Here is an 18,694-nt window from a genome sequence, read left to right on the forward strand (position 1 = left end):
ATCATATAGTGGAAATGACCTAATAAACAAGGTCATTTACTACAGTCTATCACCACATCACTTTCTTATTGTGGGCTAGTGTAGGAATTTTCCCTACACTATATTTTTTTCTCATAATTTTAGTAGCCTAATTTAAATGTCTCAAGGTTATGGAAATTGACTAGTTGTTGTAATGGAAAACATACAATTCATCATTATGCCTGGAATAATGTTTACGTGATGTACATTAGTCACTCACTAGAAGTGTCAGTGTGCTGTATAGAGCTCCAGAAAAAGTGTGGTCCCCTGTGGAGACGAAGCTGGAACTCAGGCTGTGATGCAGTCTGTTTACGTCTGAATTTAAAGTTGTTGGTTTTTAAAGAATGTGTAAAACAGACTGTGATGCCTCGTAGAAAGAGGCTCAATGTTGTTGTAATTTTTGGTGGCTTAGTTGTGTTGAATTATTTTTCCCATGTGGCCCCCTCAAGGATTGGAAATACTCCCTGGCAGTCTTAAGCTTCCATCTTGTTACTTAAACCCTCTTAAAATACCTACTTCTGCCCTGATGCCTCCCATCTGTCATTAGTTAAGCAAACGATGAGCTGCAGCTTCTGCTTTTCTGCTCAACTGTGTTAATTCTACCCTATCCTCCCAGTCTTCCCCATCCCCTTTGTCCTCTGGTTACATCCTGCCTGTCATGTCACGACTGTAAGCTCCCTGGGGCAGAGGCCATCGCTTTTGTTATCTATCTGTACAGTGCCTTGCCCAATGGGACTCTGATCCTTGATTAGGGTTCCCAGGTGCAAATATAAATTGCAATAACAAAAATCAAATCACAATCCATGTATTTACTACAGTTTCTAATTTTTTCCCTTTGTTTTGGTGTTGGCACAGATTGTTTCACAGAGGAAACTCTCCAAATCCTTACTGAAACATGGGAACACAGCAGGGAAATCATCCATAACAGTAAGCCAGACTTAAATATATTTTCCCCATGCTTAAAGATATCTAATGTGACTACTTCTCCATAAAAGTTTCCTACTGAGTTGTTACCATGATCCCTAACTGAAAAATGTTTTGATCATTCCGATTTATTTGAATGTTTCTGAGGAAATATCTGTAATCTACAAATGGCAAGAAAGTAATTTTTGTTTTTTTCAAGTGTCATCAAGTGCATTATTCAGATAAAGATACAGAGCAAGAAAGCTTTACTATTTGATTATTTCTAATCCATGCTTTACAGTCTTAAAAAATGTACTTAGGCCTGCTTTTTCTAACACTTATACGTGTGCTTAGTTTTATACATCTGAGTAGCCCCATTGACTTCATTGTGCTGCGGAGTGAGTGTAGAGAAGCAACACCCCCAGGGGCAGGACCCAACTTCTGCTAGGGTCTCCCACCCCCTCCAGGGGCAGGACACAACCTTTCTCCGCCCCCAACCTATTTACTTGGTCATTATGGGCCATCAACATTTACAAATAGGTCCTGAGACCAAAAAGGGTGAGACCACTGATGTAATGGGACTTAGTGTGAACGAGAATCAGATCCATAATCCTCTTATGTGTTAACGCAGCTCCTAGGACATGGGATTTCTGATACTTGTTAGGAACTCCATGTGCTGCTGTACTATGGATATTTAATAGTATTTTAAAATAATGAGACCTGATACTAGCGAGGTGAGGATTTGGACTACAAAAGTGCAACTCCTGGTTTGAGAATCAATGTTGCCTGGTTGCTATAGCAAGTAACTGGAATCAGGATTTTCAAGATGAATTCCTCTCTCTGCCATGTCTAGCTGACTGACCTTGGACAAGTCAGTTAACCTCTCGATTCCTCAGTGTACTGGTAGAATACTTCCCTCTTCACTGGCCTCTTGTGAGGCTTAGTTGATTGACATTTCTGCTGCCATTGGAGATCCTCAGAAAGTTGCTGCATAAGTGCAAAGCAATAGTAATATTTAAGAGTTCCCTTCAGAAGCCTAGAATGACAACAAAATAAATAACTAGGTTCATATTCTTAGCCTTTCTGCAGATAGTTTTGCTAACTACGTCTCTACCTGGGTATTGAAAATATCAACACAATTTTACTGTCAATAACATGGGCTAAGGCTTACATGTCCTGGCTCCTACTCAATGGTACCGTAAAGCAGATGGACTTTACTCAAATTAGAACAGTTGAAATCAAACAGAAATAATTGTTTGAAAACCTGGATGTCTCAACATGGTAAATCAAAGTGAAATATTTTTAATTCATTTTGGTCCCAGGATACATATTGAGCATCTGTGAAATAGGGAATTTACTAATGTTAATGTTGCAACTTGTTTTTAATGCACGACTCCTATTGAGTTACGTATTCTTCAGTGGATTGGAAAGGCTCACATCCCAGATATGTGTGCTATTATCTTTAGTATGGTGCTACCTTTAGAATTGTCTAATCAATATATTATTATTACATGGCTATGGAATAAAATAATACAGCAGTGCTTTTTCAACCACTCAAATAGAGGTCTGTCAGTGCTCATAAATAGGGATTTGTAACTCAATTATAAAATATTGCTGAAGCTTAACATTTGGTATACAAATCCTTATGTCCTAATGGTGATGTGTCCTACCTACATGATCCTTCCAGCCAGTAGTCTATTGGAACAAAAATATCACCTAATGCATTATGGGGCAAATTTTCAGCAACTCAGGTTTCACTTACACATATAAAATGAATGTGTGCATGCATGTGTGATTGTATTTTCATGTGCAATTAGGGATTTGTGCGCACACATCCCTGCTTGTGAATATTTTGTGTGACCAAATATCAGTTTTATGTGACACACATTTTGTAGGCTAAAATCAGCCTCCAGTTTTGTTCTGTTTTTTTATTATTATTATTTGTCCCCAAAAGTCCCAGCAGATGCTGCTGGAAATAATGTGAGGCTTCAAGCAGTACTGTTGACTCCTGAGAATTGTACAGTAGAATACTAGAAGCATCATGTTGTAGTACATTGATTATCACTCTGACCCAGGCAGTACCTAGCTGGTTTGAAGGATGTCATTGGTCACCCTACTAGTCCTCCAAGGTTTTGGAGTCTTATGGTTTGATACTGGGTGGGATACAGATGTCTGCTGAATGTGTGGACTGTGGGCACAAATCTCTATCTTGTGTTCTCTTTTGGGGAATGTCTGTGGGAGCATTTTTGTGGGCAGAAAATTATTTTTCAATTGGAAAAAAAATTGAAATGTCATTTTGCTTTTGGTGGCATTTTCAGATACAATGCCCTAGCTCTGTTTAAGGCCTGCTTTACATTTAAAAGTTTTACCAGCATACCTATGTCAGGCATATAAGTTTTTCCTGACATAACAATGCCAATAAAAGCCCAAGGCCATATTTACACTACAGACTTCTGCTAGCATGGCTGTGTCAGCCAGGGGTGTGATTTACCAGTGTAGCTTATTTCAGGGGGGCTGGAATAAATTATACCAGTGAAAGCGCAGTTTTGCCCATATAAACTACTAGAGTATACCAGTATAGCTATTGTAGACATGGCACTAGTATAGATGCAGTTACATCAGAGTAACTCTGCTTATACTGCCATACCTTATGTCAGCCAGGAGAATTGGCATAAGCTATACCAGACTAGGTTTACATTACAAAGTTTTGCTGTCCATAGCGACATTGGTTAGGAATGTGAAAATATCACACACTTCTAGCTGATGTAGATATGGGTCAAACCTCTCCTCCTCACCCCTCTCCCACCCCACCCAGTTGCAGATGCAGCTTATCCAAAAGAGTCATTTTGCCAATAGAGCTTATGCTGTTTGGAGAGATGATATAACTAAACTGGTTTAAGCTGCATCTCCAGTACGGGTTTTGCTGGTATAGCTATACCAGCAAAGCCTTCGTAGTGTAGATTATCCCCCAGTGTAAGTGTCTTTATGCAGATATAACTGCATCTCCACTATCGGGCTATACGGTTATACTATACTATACTATAATATAATAGCAAAACCATCCTACTACAGACAAGGCCTGAATTTCATGGTAATTAATTACAGGTAATTTCATTCCTTGTCTTTCTGTTTATCATGGCAGTTTGCATAGAACTATCTTAAAAATTAACAACCTGTTTTATAAACTTCTTCCACTCAGTTAGAGGCAAAATACTTTGCCAGAGGAAAGTGTACTGTTTTAACCTATTTTGATATCTCTGCTAGCTAGGTGTCTGGTTTCTTGGAAGATGACTGTCAGTTTCCAGCTGATAGGGTCTATAGTCCATATGCTGGTAAATGGCATCTTTCCTAATTTTATTTTCTTTCATTATACATGCAAAACTCAAATGTAGCTTCTCATTTAGGTGATTGCTGAAGAATTATCTGGCAATGATGACTATGTTGAACTTTCATTCAGTGCACGGAAATTAGATGACAAGGTAAGCTGTTTGATATTAACGTTATTGAAAGATTGCCTGCAAATATGATTTAATAAGATTTTCCCCCACAGCTATTTTTGTTGCTTCACGTTATTAAACACATCAGAGATTTCAGTGATTTCAATGCTCCCAATGAGGCTTTCCTCAAGTTGCAAAGTAATTAAAAAAACCTCAAGGGAATGTAATTAAAACCAAGACAATTTAATTATGCTGAGACCTCATTTATTTAAAATGCAACAGATCAGAAGTACTGAGACAAGTGAGCTTTTTACAAGGAATCAAGATATAATACTCAAAGTAGGCATCTTAACATAATGTTTGAATACTCTACATCATCTTGGACAATATATATGTATTTTTTATTCAGCAAAATGTATCTGAAATGTGAGAGAGAGATTCCTTCTTATGTGTTTGTCAAAGCCGTCTCCAGTTCAATCAGGAATCTGTGCATAGACTAAAACCTACCTCTTCACTCATCTTTATCTCTTTGTGTTGCCCATTGTTATTAATTATACTTATTTAATACTTTACCTCGCTATGGCACCTTTCACCCCAATAACTTTGCCTATAGGTCACAACCTTTAATATCCAAATGTAATAGGAGGCATTTAATTATTTAAGGTAGAAGAGGAAACATCATTGTAATTAATGGATGTCATGGGGCCATGACCCTGTTTTGGATAACAGGGAATTTCAGATAATTGAAGATCATATAATCACTCTTGTACTAAATCCCTATAACCAGCATTAGAATGCAGATCCTTCTTGGCTATTATGCTGTTCCTAATTGGTAACGTATGGTAATACCACACAGTAGCTTGGGACTCAAAGAGCCTGATCCTGAAAATGCTTATGTGCACATGTAAGTTTGTGCATGTGAGTGACTCAATTATATCAATAGGAGTAGAGTTATGTATGTGCACAGTGTTTGGAGGCTCAGACCCTAAGTGAGGAATAATAGCATATTAACTGAAAATGTAGGTATGCAGAATATAATCAACAGTGCTAGAATTTGATTAGGACACAAGGGTTAATAGCATTCCCGTATTTAGCATCTTTAATGATCATAAATGATGATTCTCATCTGGAAGATGAATAATCCTCTCATTGGGAGCTGCTGGATCCTCAGTGAAAATCAGATAATTTATTTAGGTGCCAAAATGTGGATTTAAGAAACTAACTTTAGTCACTACTTTTTAAAATCATTCACTTCAGCTGTCATTCATGCTGTTATGTCCACAAAAAAAAAAGGAAAGGTACAGCATAGCAGGTGTTTCAACTGTCCATTTCCTTCCCGTAAGCGTACCACATAATCTGCTGAAAATAGCATTGAGAGGGTTGTGATTGTGGCTGTTATGAGTCCAGTTAAAAGGATTAATACAAGCTATGCTTCAGCACCTGAGCTATATTCACTTCACGGTAGTTTTAGAGAGTCTTTTAAGCACAGGGTATCTGTTTATGGGGCATATCTAAATTAGCAAAGGCCTTGTCTTCACTACCAGGGTAAGTCGACCTAAGTTACACTACTCTACCTATGTGAATAACGTAGCTGGAGTCAAAATAGCTTAGGTCGATTTACCCCAGTATCTTCATTGCACTGCATCAATGGGAGACACTCTCCAGTCCACTTACCTCACTCTTCTCAGAGACATGGAGTACTGGGGTCGAGTGGAGAGCACTCTGCCATCGATTTCGCGGGTCTTCACTAGACCCACCGATTGCAGCAGCGTTGATCTCCCAGTAGTGAAGACAAGCCCAAAGGGTCCTTATGTGGCACCTGCTCTTTTTGTTATCTTGTGTTTGATCTGATGGATCAGTTAAGTAATAATTTTTAATTAACAGAATTTCCTTGTGGACTGAATAGTCTAATCAAGGCTATCATTAAGTTATTTTAGCATATATTACTGTATTCATAGGGCAGGAATTTTGTTATTTAAAAGTCAAACAGTTTTAGAAAATGTTACTTGATGGTTTGTTTGGAGGGATGTCACTTAATTTGAACCATCTTTAGGAGGTGCAGGCTTTATATGACCGAGATGATTTAGTCAATATTCTGTAATGGCACCTTCTTAGCCATAGCAAACTGTTATGTAATATGCAACTATAGATATAGATATGCTTGATCTGATAATTCATGAAGGTTCATCCCATTAAGGTTCAGTTAGAGGCCTCTAAACTAACAGATCACTGACCAGATGGACTGATGTCACCTATAGAATACAGTACTTGTATGTAAATTGTCAAGCCCTGTTTTAGAGCAAGATCATCTCTTCTCCTCCAGTCACGGGGATGGAGTTTTCCCCTCATGAAAAATGTTTGGAACCTATCTGAGAAACCTGGTGGAGCCCCTAGAATCCACAAGAGACCAGCGCTATCCACACAGAGGCCCTGTCCCTCCACACAGCTATGGCCGCAGGCAGCCTCCCCATCTCTCAACAAAAGAAGTCTCCTGTGGAAATAATAACTGTCCCAAGCTTCATTACTTATTCACGCTAAGCTTTATGGGGCTGGGAAGGGGATGATGTATGTGTCCCGACCACAGCCCTGCCCCAGCCCACTCACTCCTCATCTGACCTGTCCCAGTCCCCACTCCCTTCTTCCACATGGTGCATCCTCAGCTGGGTGTGAGGGTAGGTGGAAAAATAGTGCCTGGATTGGCTGAGCCTGTCTTTGGCATGAGAGAGGCAAAGCTCCACAGGTGAAGGGCTTCCTTCTTCAAGGGGACAATCCAGGACCCAGACATATTACTGGCCTACAATATCCCATTCAAAATCAGACTGATGCGTTGGCTCAGAGATCCAGGTTCTGCTTGCTGGTAATAAGCCCACAACTACAAATACGTGCGACACAGCTGATGAAGATAAAACTCAACAAATAATACAGTGGCCTCGTTTTGCAAGTATGATGGGAACCCATGTGTTCTGCAAGAGCCCTAAATAGTAAGGAACCACCAGATCATTCATAGAGCTATTCGCAAGATGGTGGTGCTGGTCCAGATGGGAAAACACCACCATTAGTTTGGCTATTGCTTATTCGTGTTATGAGTATTTACTGCCCTTTTTAAAATGCCAAGTGTTGTTTTTCAAAAAAAATCTACCTACTTTATAATAGAAATACGGGTTTGGCAGACAAAAAGGGTCTGTTGCTAGTTTAATCACTGGTGAAGATTTTTTTATAAAGCTTCAGTGGAGATTGAGGATAATAGAATAAGTGAAACAAACTATCAGTTTCTCTTCAGGGGAATGGCTGTAGCATCTCAGACAAAACTGTAAAAAACCCACAGCTATCAAAGCTTGCTCTAATTGAGCCAATAAAGTTTACATTTTTATAGTAGTACACATTTGGAAGGTAGTGCTACAATTTCATGTTTTACTGAAACCCACGTAGCTCAGATGGCAGACCTTTGTTTCAAGAGATCTAATGGAAACTCTCCACGGTAGAACAGTAACCTCCAGAATGCTTGTATTACATGAGTAGCTACCTTACAATTACCCTAACAAGCAGGTACATTTATTGAATGCTGTACTCACGTTTGAGCACTCAGGCAGACAAACTATCATTTTCCCGTTCTGGGGAAATTAACTTGAGAAAAAAGAGTCTCTCAATGTGATGTGTGTGAAATAAAAGACAATTTCACTTTTAGTTTTATGCTCTTCAAGGATATTTTTAGCACTGCATTTTGTTAGCAATGCAATTATAAACCTAATTTTCCAAAAGTGGCTAGTGATTTTTGCTATTTTGGTGCTCAATTTAAGACCCCACAAAGGTGCCTGGTTTTTCAGAAAGCATTCAGCACCCACAATCTAAAAATTAAGCTTCCTGAAGATATTTCAAGTTGGGTACTCATAATTTGAGCTAACAAAATTCACTAGTTGCTTTTGAAACTGTAAGTCACGTGCTTGTGTTAAAATTATGTAACTTCTTTTTGTATGGAAAGAATATTGTTCATTATATCACTGGCACACATTTAATGAATCATTTAACATTATTAAAGCACTTAGACATTAAACCTTTATTGCACAATGCATCTTCCAGAAAGAGGCCTGCTCTAATATTATTGTGAAATAAAACAAAGCTTAGAGCTTAACATGCTGAGAGACGTTCTGTAACAGCTGAAATGGTTTGAAAACATTAACTATGAAACAAAATTTGATAAAACTCTTAGCAGATAAGTATTTCTTCAGCATAGACTTTTTCTCAGTTGTTATTAAGGAACTGTTAAGTGATGTTTACTGCATAGGTTCAGAAAGAATTGGACATTTCTTATGTATTTAAGGAGATGCCATAAGCTAAAATTCATAAATTAAAAATCCTTCCTTTCCTAGATTATTAGAACAGCATACATTTTAAAAATAATGTATTTAGGGCACTCAACTAAAGCCAGTTCTTTAGTGTTTTCATGAAACTGAACTAGAGTGACACTGTATTGATTCTCTTTATTTGGTTGAGTCTGTTTCCAGTTTTCTTTTTCTCTTGTACTCACAGAATGTTGCCATTCTGTTTAAATTTTCAGTACTGCAGAGGAATTTTCGGGGGTTAGGGGGTAGATGGTTTGCCTTGAAATTACTTTTATCAAAGATCCATACATGTTTTTGTGTTCATATTAGGTTTATTAAAACTATAAAAACCTGCATTGTGACTGCTTGATCCTGCAGACTCTTGCCACCATTTACTGTATGTTTACGACTACTCCCATTAACTACAATGAAATTACTCAGGTGCATAAGGTTACTCACATGCCTACATTTTTGCAGGATCAGGGCCTACATTGACTTCGTGCATTTCAAATAATAGGCCACATCCTTGCCCATGCTCCAACTGCTTTCTGCTGCATTTGGAAAGCTGGTTTAGCCATCTACCTGGGGATTCCTTGCTACAGGGGGCCAGTAGGAGGTTGTGGTTGAGAGAAAAGGGGCCATGGTCAGAACGTTGCTGTGCTCCAACAGTCGGCAACTTTAGTAGCAGCCTCTTGGAGCTATAGACAGCAGCACAGTTTAGAGCAGCTCAAACGATGCTCAGTACTTCATCAGGAACAGGATCCAGGATGGGGTCCAGTAAACACTTGCAGCCCTCCCCTACAATCAGCTGCATGCAGTGCATAATAGCAGAGCTGAGATTCTGAGGCGAAGTGCCCAAAAAGGATTATTTGTAATGATGAGATATTTTGGATTTGCCCATAGTTAGGGGCATCTAGCAGCTTCCCTTTTCCCCTGTTCTGTTTATTGTTTAAACACTAGGTCATGTCTTTAATACTTAGGAGGACTCTTTTCCCTAAGAATACATCACGGAGCCTCCAATATAGCTTGCCTCTACTAATGTTTGTTGACAATAGAATTATATCCCAGCCATTGAACTTCTATTTGGGTTATCTAAATAGGACTAAATTCATCCATGGTGTAACTCCTTTGAAATCTGGTCCAGCTTGACAAATATAATAAAACTGATGATAAATGACCAAACTCATATTTAGGACAGAAATAAATCAGCTAGATAGGCTGCACTCAGCAGGAATCAGGTTGGGTACAGGTGGGGCAGTTATCATTAAAAGAGAAAGCAGGTCACTATATTACTGTAAACAATGCCTATTGCCATCATTGAATAGCCAAACTGAGACCAGCGGAACAATTGTGTAAAGATAAAAGATAATTCTGGGATACCTAATGGTCTCACTGAAACAGAATTAGCATTTCTTTTTCATTAGCAGGGAAGCAGAGGGGTGCTGTGGATACACTCTAATGGGTCTCAAGAGTAAAGTGCTCTGAATTTTATTCTAGGATTTTTTCAGCAAATCTGATCCATTTCTGGAGATTTTCCGGATGAATGATGACGCCACCCAGCAGCTCGTCCACAGGACTGAGGTGAGTAATGGGCTGGTTTTATTCTCCAAGGGCACTGCTGCTCTGTAGCAAGGAATAGTTTTACCTCAATAGTTTTATTTCAAAGGACACTCCCAAGCACCAACACTGACTCATTGAGGTTCTACTTACTCCTTTCCCTCCAGTTTCACACTAGGATAACTATTGGCTTCAGTACAGCTAGTCCTGCTGGGAGTGAGAAGAGAATGTTCTTGGAACCTAAGATGCATGCTTAATTTAATTTACAGCATATAATTGTGTTTGATGGGGTGACACTTTCTTGGGGTACCCAGAACTATAAGTCAGTTGTTCTCAATCAGTGGTCCATGATACTGCAAGCAGGTTTCAGGGGGTCTGTCAAACAGGCCAGCGTCAGACTCGCTGGGGCCTAGGGCAGAAAGCCAAAGCCCCACTGCATGGGGCTGACGCCTGGGTCCCTGAGCCCCACCACCTTGGGCTGAAGCCAAAGCCTGAGCAATGAACCTTTGTTGGGGCCCCTGTGGCGTGGGGCCCCAGGCAATTGCCCTGCTTGTTACCCCATAACACCAGCCATGGTTTTTATATGCAGAAAAAAGTTGTTGTGGCACAGGTGGGCTGTGGAGTTTTTAGAACATGTTGGGGGGGCCGGCTCAGAAAAAAAAAAGGTTGAGAACCCCTACTCTAGGTGACCTTGTTACCCCTAGAGAGACTTGCGGTTGCTGAAGAGGGTGACAGCTCCCTGTCACCCTAGTCTGTTAGCCACTCTAGGCAAACTTCTCAGGATTCTGCCAGCCTTTGCTTTGCTTTGCAGGTAACACTTGCCATAGATACTGACTCCGTGGGTGCTCCAGGGCTGGAGCACCCAGGGGAAAAAATTGGTGGGTATTCTGCACCCACCAGCAGCCAAACTCCCTGCCCCCCCCAGCTCGCCTCAGCTCCTGAGCGCGCCGCGTCCCGGCTTCTCCTTCCAGCGCTTGCCACTGCGAAACAACTGTTTTGTGGCATAACAAGCTGTGGGAGGGAGGGAAGAGGAGCGGGAATGGGCAGTGCTCAGGGGAGGAGGCGGGGAAGAGGCGGGTCCGGGGCAGGGATTTGGGGAAGGAGTCCAATAGGGGCAGGGAGGGGGTGGAGTTGGGGCAGGAACTTTGGGGAAGGGGTTGGAATGGGGGCGGGGCAGGAGTGGAGTCGGGGTGGGGGGGAGGGTTGAGCACCCACTTGTGCCAGGAGAAGTTGGCACCTATGACACTTGCTGCACCCCAAGCCCCTTTAAAGAGTGTTCGGCCTCTGTCACTGGACACACAGAAATTACCAAGCCTGTTACCTCTGAAGAGACAGCGTGCACACCCGCTTACTTGTTTCAACATGCTCTATCACATTTATGATAAAATACAGAGAGGTTTATCCACAGAATGAATCAAGTGATACTGAGTAAGAGTAGTAGAAACAGATATAGTTACAAATAAAACAAAAACATTGTAACATGCTTCTAGGAGACTAAACATAACTTTAGCAGGCTAAAATCTTTGTCTAAGTTAAATTTCTCACCTAAAGCAGCCCCCCAGTGTCTCCAGCCCCTGGACCAGAACCCAGCTTTCATGAATACAAAAAATGCTGTCCTTTTGCTCCTTCAATGATGGCTTATCATAGGGTTCCTTTTCCTCCTCCTTATAGTATTCCAGAAAACTTTTGAAGTGTACCACAAGACAAAGTTCTTCTCCCCTGCCGTTTGTTCTTCCGTATGCTGATGCCATATTGTCTTTCTCATTTTCCTGTTAACTTGCTTTTTTCCTGTTGACTTAATACGCAAATGAAGCTAGCTTTGTGTTGACTTACACTATGCTTGGTTTATATCGGTGACTTAGACAGTTAAATCAACATTCCTTTGCCCAGGAAAAAGTGTTGATCTACCCTGCCTACTTACCTAGTTGAAAGATGTTTGTAGTACATTCATACAACTTCTTGAATAATGCCCGTACATATATCTGAAAATGCTTATGATGACCAGTATGATATAAGCTTTCATTTCTCACCCTACACGACATTTTTAATACATAGATACTATGACAGTAGTGTGTTAAATGTAGTGGGTTTATCAGGCCTGACAAGAGTTGCTGACAGAGAGTTGTGAATCACCAATGGGCCTGTGTGTCCCAAATGGTAAATATTTTTAAAGAGGCGCTATGACAATGAGACAATGTCATGTAGACAATATCATGTTTTCCCCACAGCCCCATTAAGCCCCCATAGGAGCCATTCTGCCTCTTCTTTCTCCCATATGGCAGATTATCATGTGATTTGATATGAACTGATGTTTTCCTCATTTGTTATTCAGCAGCTTCTCCTGCCTGTTTCATTTGATTCCTGTGTCATAATGTCAGTATTGCTTCCAGGGCAATGAACTGTGGAACCACAAATAATGGCTAAGATTGTGGCTCTTGGATTTGTAGACAGGTCACATCATCAGCCAGCTGTTTCTTGACGTAATGGATCCAACAATCATTCTGCTAGGAAGCTGGGGTGGGGGACGGGAAGGACCAGGGCCCAAAATTGATACATAGGCCCAGGTGTCCTATGCCGCCTTCTTTATGCATTGTGAGTAGTCTCATTGACTTCAGTCAATGAGTAAGGCCTTGTCTACACTATGGGCTAAATCAACACTGCTGAGATCGATGTAGCGGGCATTGTTTTAATGGGTCTGGTGAAGTCAAAAGTCGATGGGAATGTGCTCTCCCTCAATGGGAGGGAGGTACTTAATCCACCTCAACGAGAGGTGCAAGCTATGTCTCTGGAGAGCATGACCCGTTGACAGTGTGGTATAGACACTTCATTAAGTCGATGTAAGGTATGTTGACTTAAGTTATGTAACTTAACTAGCATAACTTACCTCAATTTACATCCTTAGTGTAGACAGAGACTTAGTCTTTGCATGACTCTGGCCTCAGACAGTACAGGGCTGAAGTGGTAATATGGACTTGGGTTTCCTTTTCTCTTTTCTGGCAGTATAAGACCAAATTGTTCTAGCATGTATCTGTGAAACTGCTAAGACTGTCACAATGTCTACTCTTGGAGCTAGGGGTGTGATTCCCGGATTACAGACATACTCATCTGACTAGCACGCTAAAAATAGTAGCTGGGGTGCAGGCTAGCCATGCCAAGTACATATCCACAGGGGTAAGGTAAGTTTGTACTCGGCACCACTGCTGCTGCCCATACTACCCTGTCTACACAACTATTTTAAACACACTAGCTCAGAGGAAATCAAGCCTGTGTTTATACGAGCTGGAGGTCATTCCATTAGTTCACAGGGTAGATGTAGTCTTAGAAAGTTACAGAGAAAACATTGGTGTGTGTCTGCCTGAAAAGAGAGCTGTCATTTTATGAGGCAGAATGCAGGCAGCATGTTACAGAGAAGGATATACTGTACTCTGTAATGAAGACTACTTCTGTTCATTCTTGTTTGGCTGCTTTCCCTTAGGCTTAAATAAGGCTGCTACATGTACATTCCAAGGCCTTCAGGAAATAGAAGTCTTGAGGAAGAACCTAGCCATCAAGACTGTTTGTTTTGCTTTATTCTGACTGGTTCTCCAGATGGACCACTCTGCCTGCATATACCCAACTTTCTGTTTTTTTCATGATTTCACATATGTGGCTCTTGCCCTTTTTAGTGTCTTTGGGCTTGATCCCACTGTCCGAGCTCCAAGGATGTGTTCAATGGGAGTTTTACCAACGTAAGAACAAAAGGGTCAGATCCTTCATGGATTCCAAAGTGGAGAATCAAAATTCTGTGAAAAATTAGTCATAGAATCAGATTTTGACTTCAGACACGTATGCCTGACTCCTATTGCAGTCTGTGGGAGCCACAGGCAAGAATCTGAATCCAGAATTCAGACCATATCATTTCTAATTGCATGGCACTGGTACTTACCATCATGGTAAATAACCTGGTACAGCACATACCATGGGCCATATCCTCTTCCTAACAAAAAACCTGAGAAAATGGGCTGTGTATGGGAAAGGTCCAGGGGGCCAGAGTAGATGGAATCCTCCCCCCCAACCACACCTACGTACACCAGGCTACAGTACACTGCTGCTAGTGCAGACACAGTCGCTTCCAACACTGGTGCTTTGACTGGAACACAGTCCTGTGGCATGTTGGGGTCTGGGTCCTTGAGCTAGCTCTCTACATCTTTTCACAGTAGACCCACAAAGACTTTGCTACATTCAGGGCTTGTTCCATCTGTTGGAGGGGCAGAGGCAGGATTTACTCCCGGGTAACTAATTGGTCAACAGTCACTATGTCAGTAAAGAGTATTTGTGTGATGTATAAACTCTTTAAGCTTCAAACATTTTCAAGGGCTTTAACACACTGGGCTTTTAGTTAACTCAGGCTGTTGCTTTTTAAGACCCTCATCCAAAGCCCACTGCAGTCAGTAGGAGGAATCCTGTGGTCTTCACTGGGCTTTAGATCAGGGCCTAATCTGTATTAATTCTCTCTTGTTGCCATCCAAGCATAACGGTACACATAGAAAAGATTTCATTAAGCAGAACAGTCTTTGCTTGTCCAGTGGATTGCTACAAAAACATTGCCAACAATACGGTGCACTTAATTTGATGGATTAAAGGTTTACTCTCTACACATTTTTCCCTTTCTGATTAACATACTGTGTTGAAAGTCATAGTTATTGTTTAGCATTCTGTTTTGAAACACGCAGATGTCAAGTATTTTCCTTTCTTTCTTTTCCTTCACAGGTTGTGATGAATAACTTAAATCCAGCCTGGAAATCATTTAAAGTGTCTGTAAATTCTCTGTGCAGTGGAGATGAGGATCGCAGACTAAAGGTCAGAGGCCTGTCTATACCATGGAACAGTTTTCCTTTTAGAAAACCAAACTTTGTTTCCAGTTTTCGATGAAAGATTGCAACTTCACAATGTCTTCTCCTTTGTCACCAATGATGATCACATAGCTGGATTATGATTAATCAAATCAAATTAGAGATGTGCAGCAATGATAATCCAAGTTGTTTAGCTAATTACCATTTCTGACAATGTGAGTTCTCTCAGGGAAACTCCACTTAAGTCAATTGAATTGCAGTGGTTCTTATAGTAATCTGGAAAATAAGGTGGATGTACGCGCCAAGCAGTTTATACATGCTGCTGGACAATTTATAATTAGAATTATTAATCTAGTGGAAGTATATTCGGATAAGGAAACTACCATCTAACCACTGCTTCCCCACTCCCACATATGAACAACCTTTGCTTACCTGAGGAACTTGTATAACAATACAGCTGTCAATATGTGGAAACTGAGATGATCAGAGAGGAATATGTGATGCTGTAGCACCAAACTTATGGACCGTCAGACAGACTGGTGGTGAGAGCCTTGCATGCTGATGGTGGGGAAGCTCGTTTCTCTTGATGCTTCTGGTGAAATCAAGGCAGGGGCCATGTTTGCATGTCTTCTAATCAGGTTGCTCTTAGTCTCCTGCAAATCATGAGGGGAATTCCAAGATTATGAAGGGCACCACTAAACAACCAGCCCCTTTTACTTCACTAATGAAATATGTAAATCTGTTAGAAATGATGCATACAACAGGTGAGTGATTGGAGTTTGTGAAGATGTTAGGACCATCCTTATGCTTGAAACATTACACTTGAGCAGAAAGTTCCCTTCTCTCTCTTTCTTTGCCTAGTGTTGTTCTTCTTAGCCTAACAGTTTGCTTGATGCTAGCTTCAATTAAGTATTCAAATTTGTTTTCAAAGGACATGTAGAATCATATTATGATTTCTTTGAGCTGTGTCACACATTCATCTCTTAGAAATCTATGTTTATCTATTTAAATGCCAAAGTAGATTCACAGCATCTCTTAAATTTTCTGGGAGCTGTTGGATACTACTGTTTGGTTTGTTTTTTTTTTTGTTCTTGCAAAATATAAGGGGCCTGGTTCTCCTTGGGCTTGCACCTTGTACAGTGTAACCATTTACCCTTGTGCATGGTGGGAATAAAATTCTACCATTCTTATTGTTACTTTTAATACCCAATTTGCGCACACATTGCATAAATGTATATGATTATGCAAGATACAAGGCTGGCGAGAATCAATGTGTAGCAGTTCAGTAATGGCCTCTATCATGGTAGTTAAAAGAGGTCTTCTCCAGAAATGCAGTGGCAACCAGTTCCTTTTGTGATGCTGCAAGTTGCTCAGCATTTTGGTCCTGATCCAGAAAATGCTTCAGAGCCTGTGTAACATCTGTGAGCAGTCCCATTAAACTCAATGGAGCTGCATCAATTTACACCAGCAGAGAACTTGTCCCCAATACTAGGATACAAAACTTTGCAATATTTCGTTTATAATACAGAAGTAATATGTTTCCCTACAGACCTGTTCTCAAATAGAAATTTGACCTGTTTTGATTTTGATATCCTTTGTTTCCTAGTGCTATTTCTGGATAAATAGATATTGTGACAGACCCAGACCAGTGGCGTACAGGAGTCTGGTGAAGGCAAATATACTGGCCACTGGATGAACAGTTTTCTGTTCCCTGAGTGACCAGAGCAGGGGCTGCACTAGAGCAATCAAGAACCTGCTAGAATCAATTATGGCAGGCAGACTAATCAGGACACCTGGTTTAAAAAGGCCCTACCATCAGTTAGGGGAGGGTGTGCAAGGAGCAGGGAGTGAGAAGGCGTGCTGCTGGAGAACTGAGGAATATAAGTGTGATCAGGCTTCAGGAGGAAGATCCTGCAGTGAGGGTAAAGAAGGTGTTGGGAGGAGGCCATGGGGAAGTAGCCCAGGGAGTTGTAGATGTCATGCAGCTGTTACAAGAGACACTGTAGACAGTTGTAATTCACAGGGCCTTGGTCTGGAACCCAGAGTAGAGGGCGGGCCTGGGTTCCCCCTAGTCCCCTCAACTCCCTATTTGAGACAAGAGGAGGTGACCTGGACTGTGGGTCCCACCAGAGGGGAAAGTCCCTGGCCTATCCCCCGACCCACTGGGGGGGTCAGCAGAGACTGCGGGGATTGTTCTCCTCCCTTTCCCCATGCTGGCCAGCAATGAGGTTAGATGAGTGAACAGCAGGTTTGAGCCACTAGCAAAAGTGGCCAAACTGAGGCTGCCATGAATCTCTGAGGCGAGCAAATCCGCCAATAAGGGCAGGACCCACCAAGGCAGAGGAGGAACTTTGTCACAATATACACACCCGACCCCTGCATATGTGAAATGTTAAAAATCTATAAAATCTTTTCTCTATCCAAAATGATGTGTGTTCATATTTTTAATTGGGTTTAGTTGTTGTTTAAGCTGCATTTTTTCTCCACTACGAACTGAGGTCCAATAATGGTAAAAATGAGTTTCTATTCATCTCCTGAAGTTCATCTCCTTCTCTGCCCTTGACACCCAATCTCATAGCCTTCTGCTATTTTGGTATCAGTATCAGAAGCTGGGTATTCCCCAGAGAAAGTTGACTTTTATTGTTAATAATTTACTGTGCACTCCAAAATATGTGTGCCATGTAAACAAATAGAAAGCCTAATCTCTCTCCTAAAGACCTTTCAATCTAAGCATTCAGGAGACAGATGGGTAGGGGGAAAAGTTAAGGTTCAGGAAAAAAGGGGACCAGGAATCACAGGGTGGCTTAGGTTTGTGCGTTTATTATGGTGATTGTGACCTATTGTCTTAATACTAGCGATGGTGTTAAAGAATTGTAGTGATGTAGGTGTGATGATGATAATGGCCATATCAGTAGGTATGTAAATGCTGGTGGTTGCTTCATGGGTTTTTGTTCGTTACAGGGGGTAGACATGCTGGGCAACAGTGAAAAGGCGGAGGGATGAGTTCTGGAGCAGCACGGGAGGGTCAAAGGAGCTGGGATGGTGGGGAAGAGAACGACAGAGGGTAGCAAAGAAGAGGAGATGATGAGGTGGATGGAGGTAGGGGAGAGTGAGGAGGCCAATGGGGGTGAGGTCATATGTGATAGCCAGATATTGGATGGTGAAAAGGAGAAAAATTCAAAAGAGTTACTCTGGGCAGCGTCAGGAAGCTGGGATCATACAGGATTTTTCCCTCTGCTCCCAAGTTCTTCAAGGTCAAACCGGTTGTGTTTGAGCAAATACTTATGGGAATGCTTTGGGACTGTAACATAACTGTTGGGATGAAAGAGAATAAGCAGTGGAGAAGAACTGCCTCTGTTTTAAACTAGATGTAAGAAAAAGGGTATTGGCTAAAGAGGCTTTCTAATGCAAATGAAGAAATATGTGGAGGAGTTATTTACTGTAGCTTGTGTGGGCTGGCAGTCGTGAGGTGTCAGAACAATTACTCTATCTTTCTAGACTGCATTTTATATAAATTCCTTGAAAAAAATTAAATATCCATGAGTTAGTTACCTAAAGACCAAAAGATCTGATTTTTCAAACTCAGGCCCGAGGAGCAAGTATTCTGTATTACACAGCAATGTAGAGC

At 41.1% G+C, this 18,694-nt stretch overlaps 1 protein-coding gene across 5 annotated transcripts in view; it reads left to right on the forward strand.

Annotated features, from left to right (window-relative positions):
- The window catches only part of CPNE4 (copine 4), a 357,681-nt gene that overhangs the window by 225,103 nt on the left and 113,884 nt on the right, over window positions 1-18,694 (forward strand). For all 5 annotated transcript variants that reach the window (XM_038392284.2, XM_043508935.1, XM_038392285.1 and 2 more), the window contains exons 4-7: window positions 874-945; window positions 4,326-4,400; window positions 10,175-10,258; window positions 14,984-15,073. In XM_038392284.2, coding sequence (XP_038248212.1) covers window positions 874-945; window positions 4,326-4,400; window positions 10,175-10,258; window positions 14,984-15,073 — 321 coding nt within the window. The remainder of the gene's footprint in view (window positions 1-873; window positions 946-4,325; window positions 4,401-10,174; window positions 10,259-14,983; window positions 15,074-18,694) is intronic.

The sequence above is a fragment of the Dermochelys coriacea genome, chromosome 2 (genome assembly GCF_009764565.3).
Source record: "Dermochelys coriacea isolate rDerCor1 chromosome 2, rDerCor1.pri.v4, whole genome shotgun sequence".
NCBI lineage: Eukaryota > Metazoa > Chordata > Testudines > Dermochelyidae > Dermochelys > Dermochelys coriacea.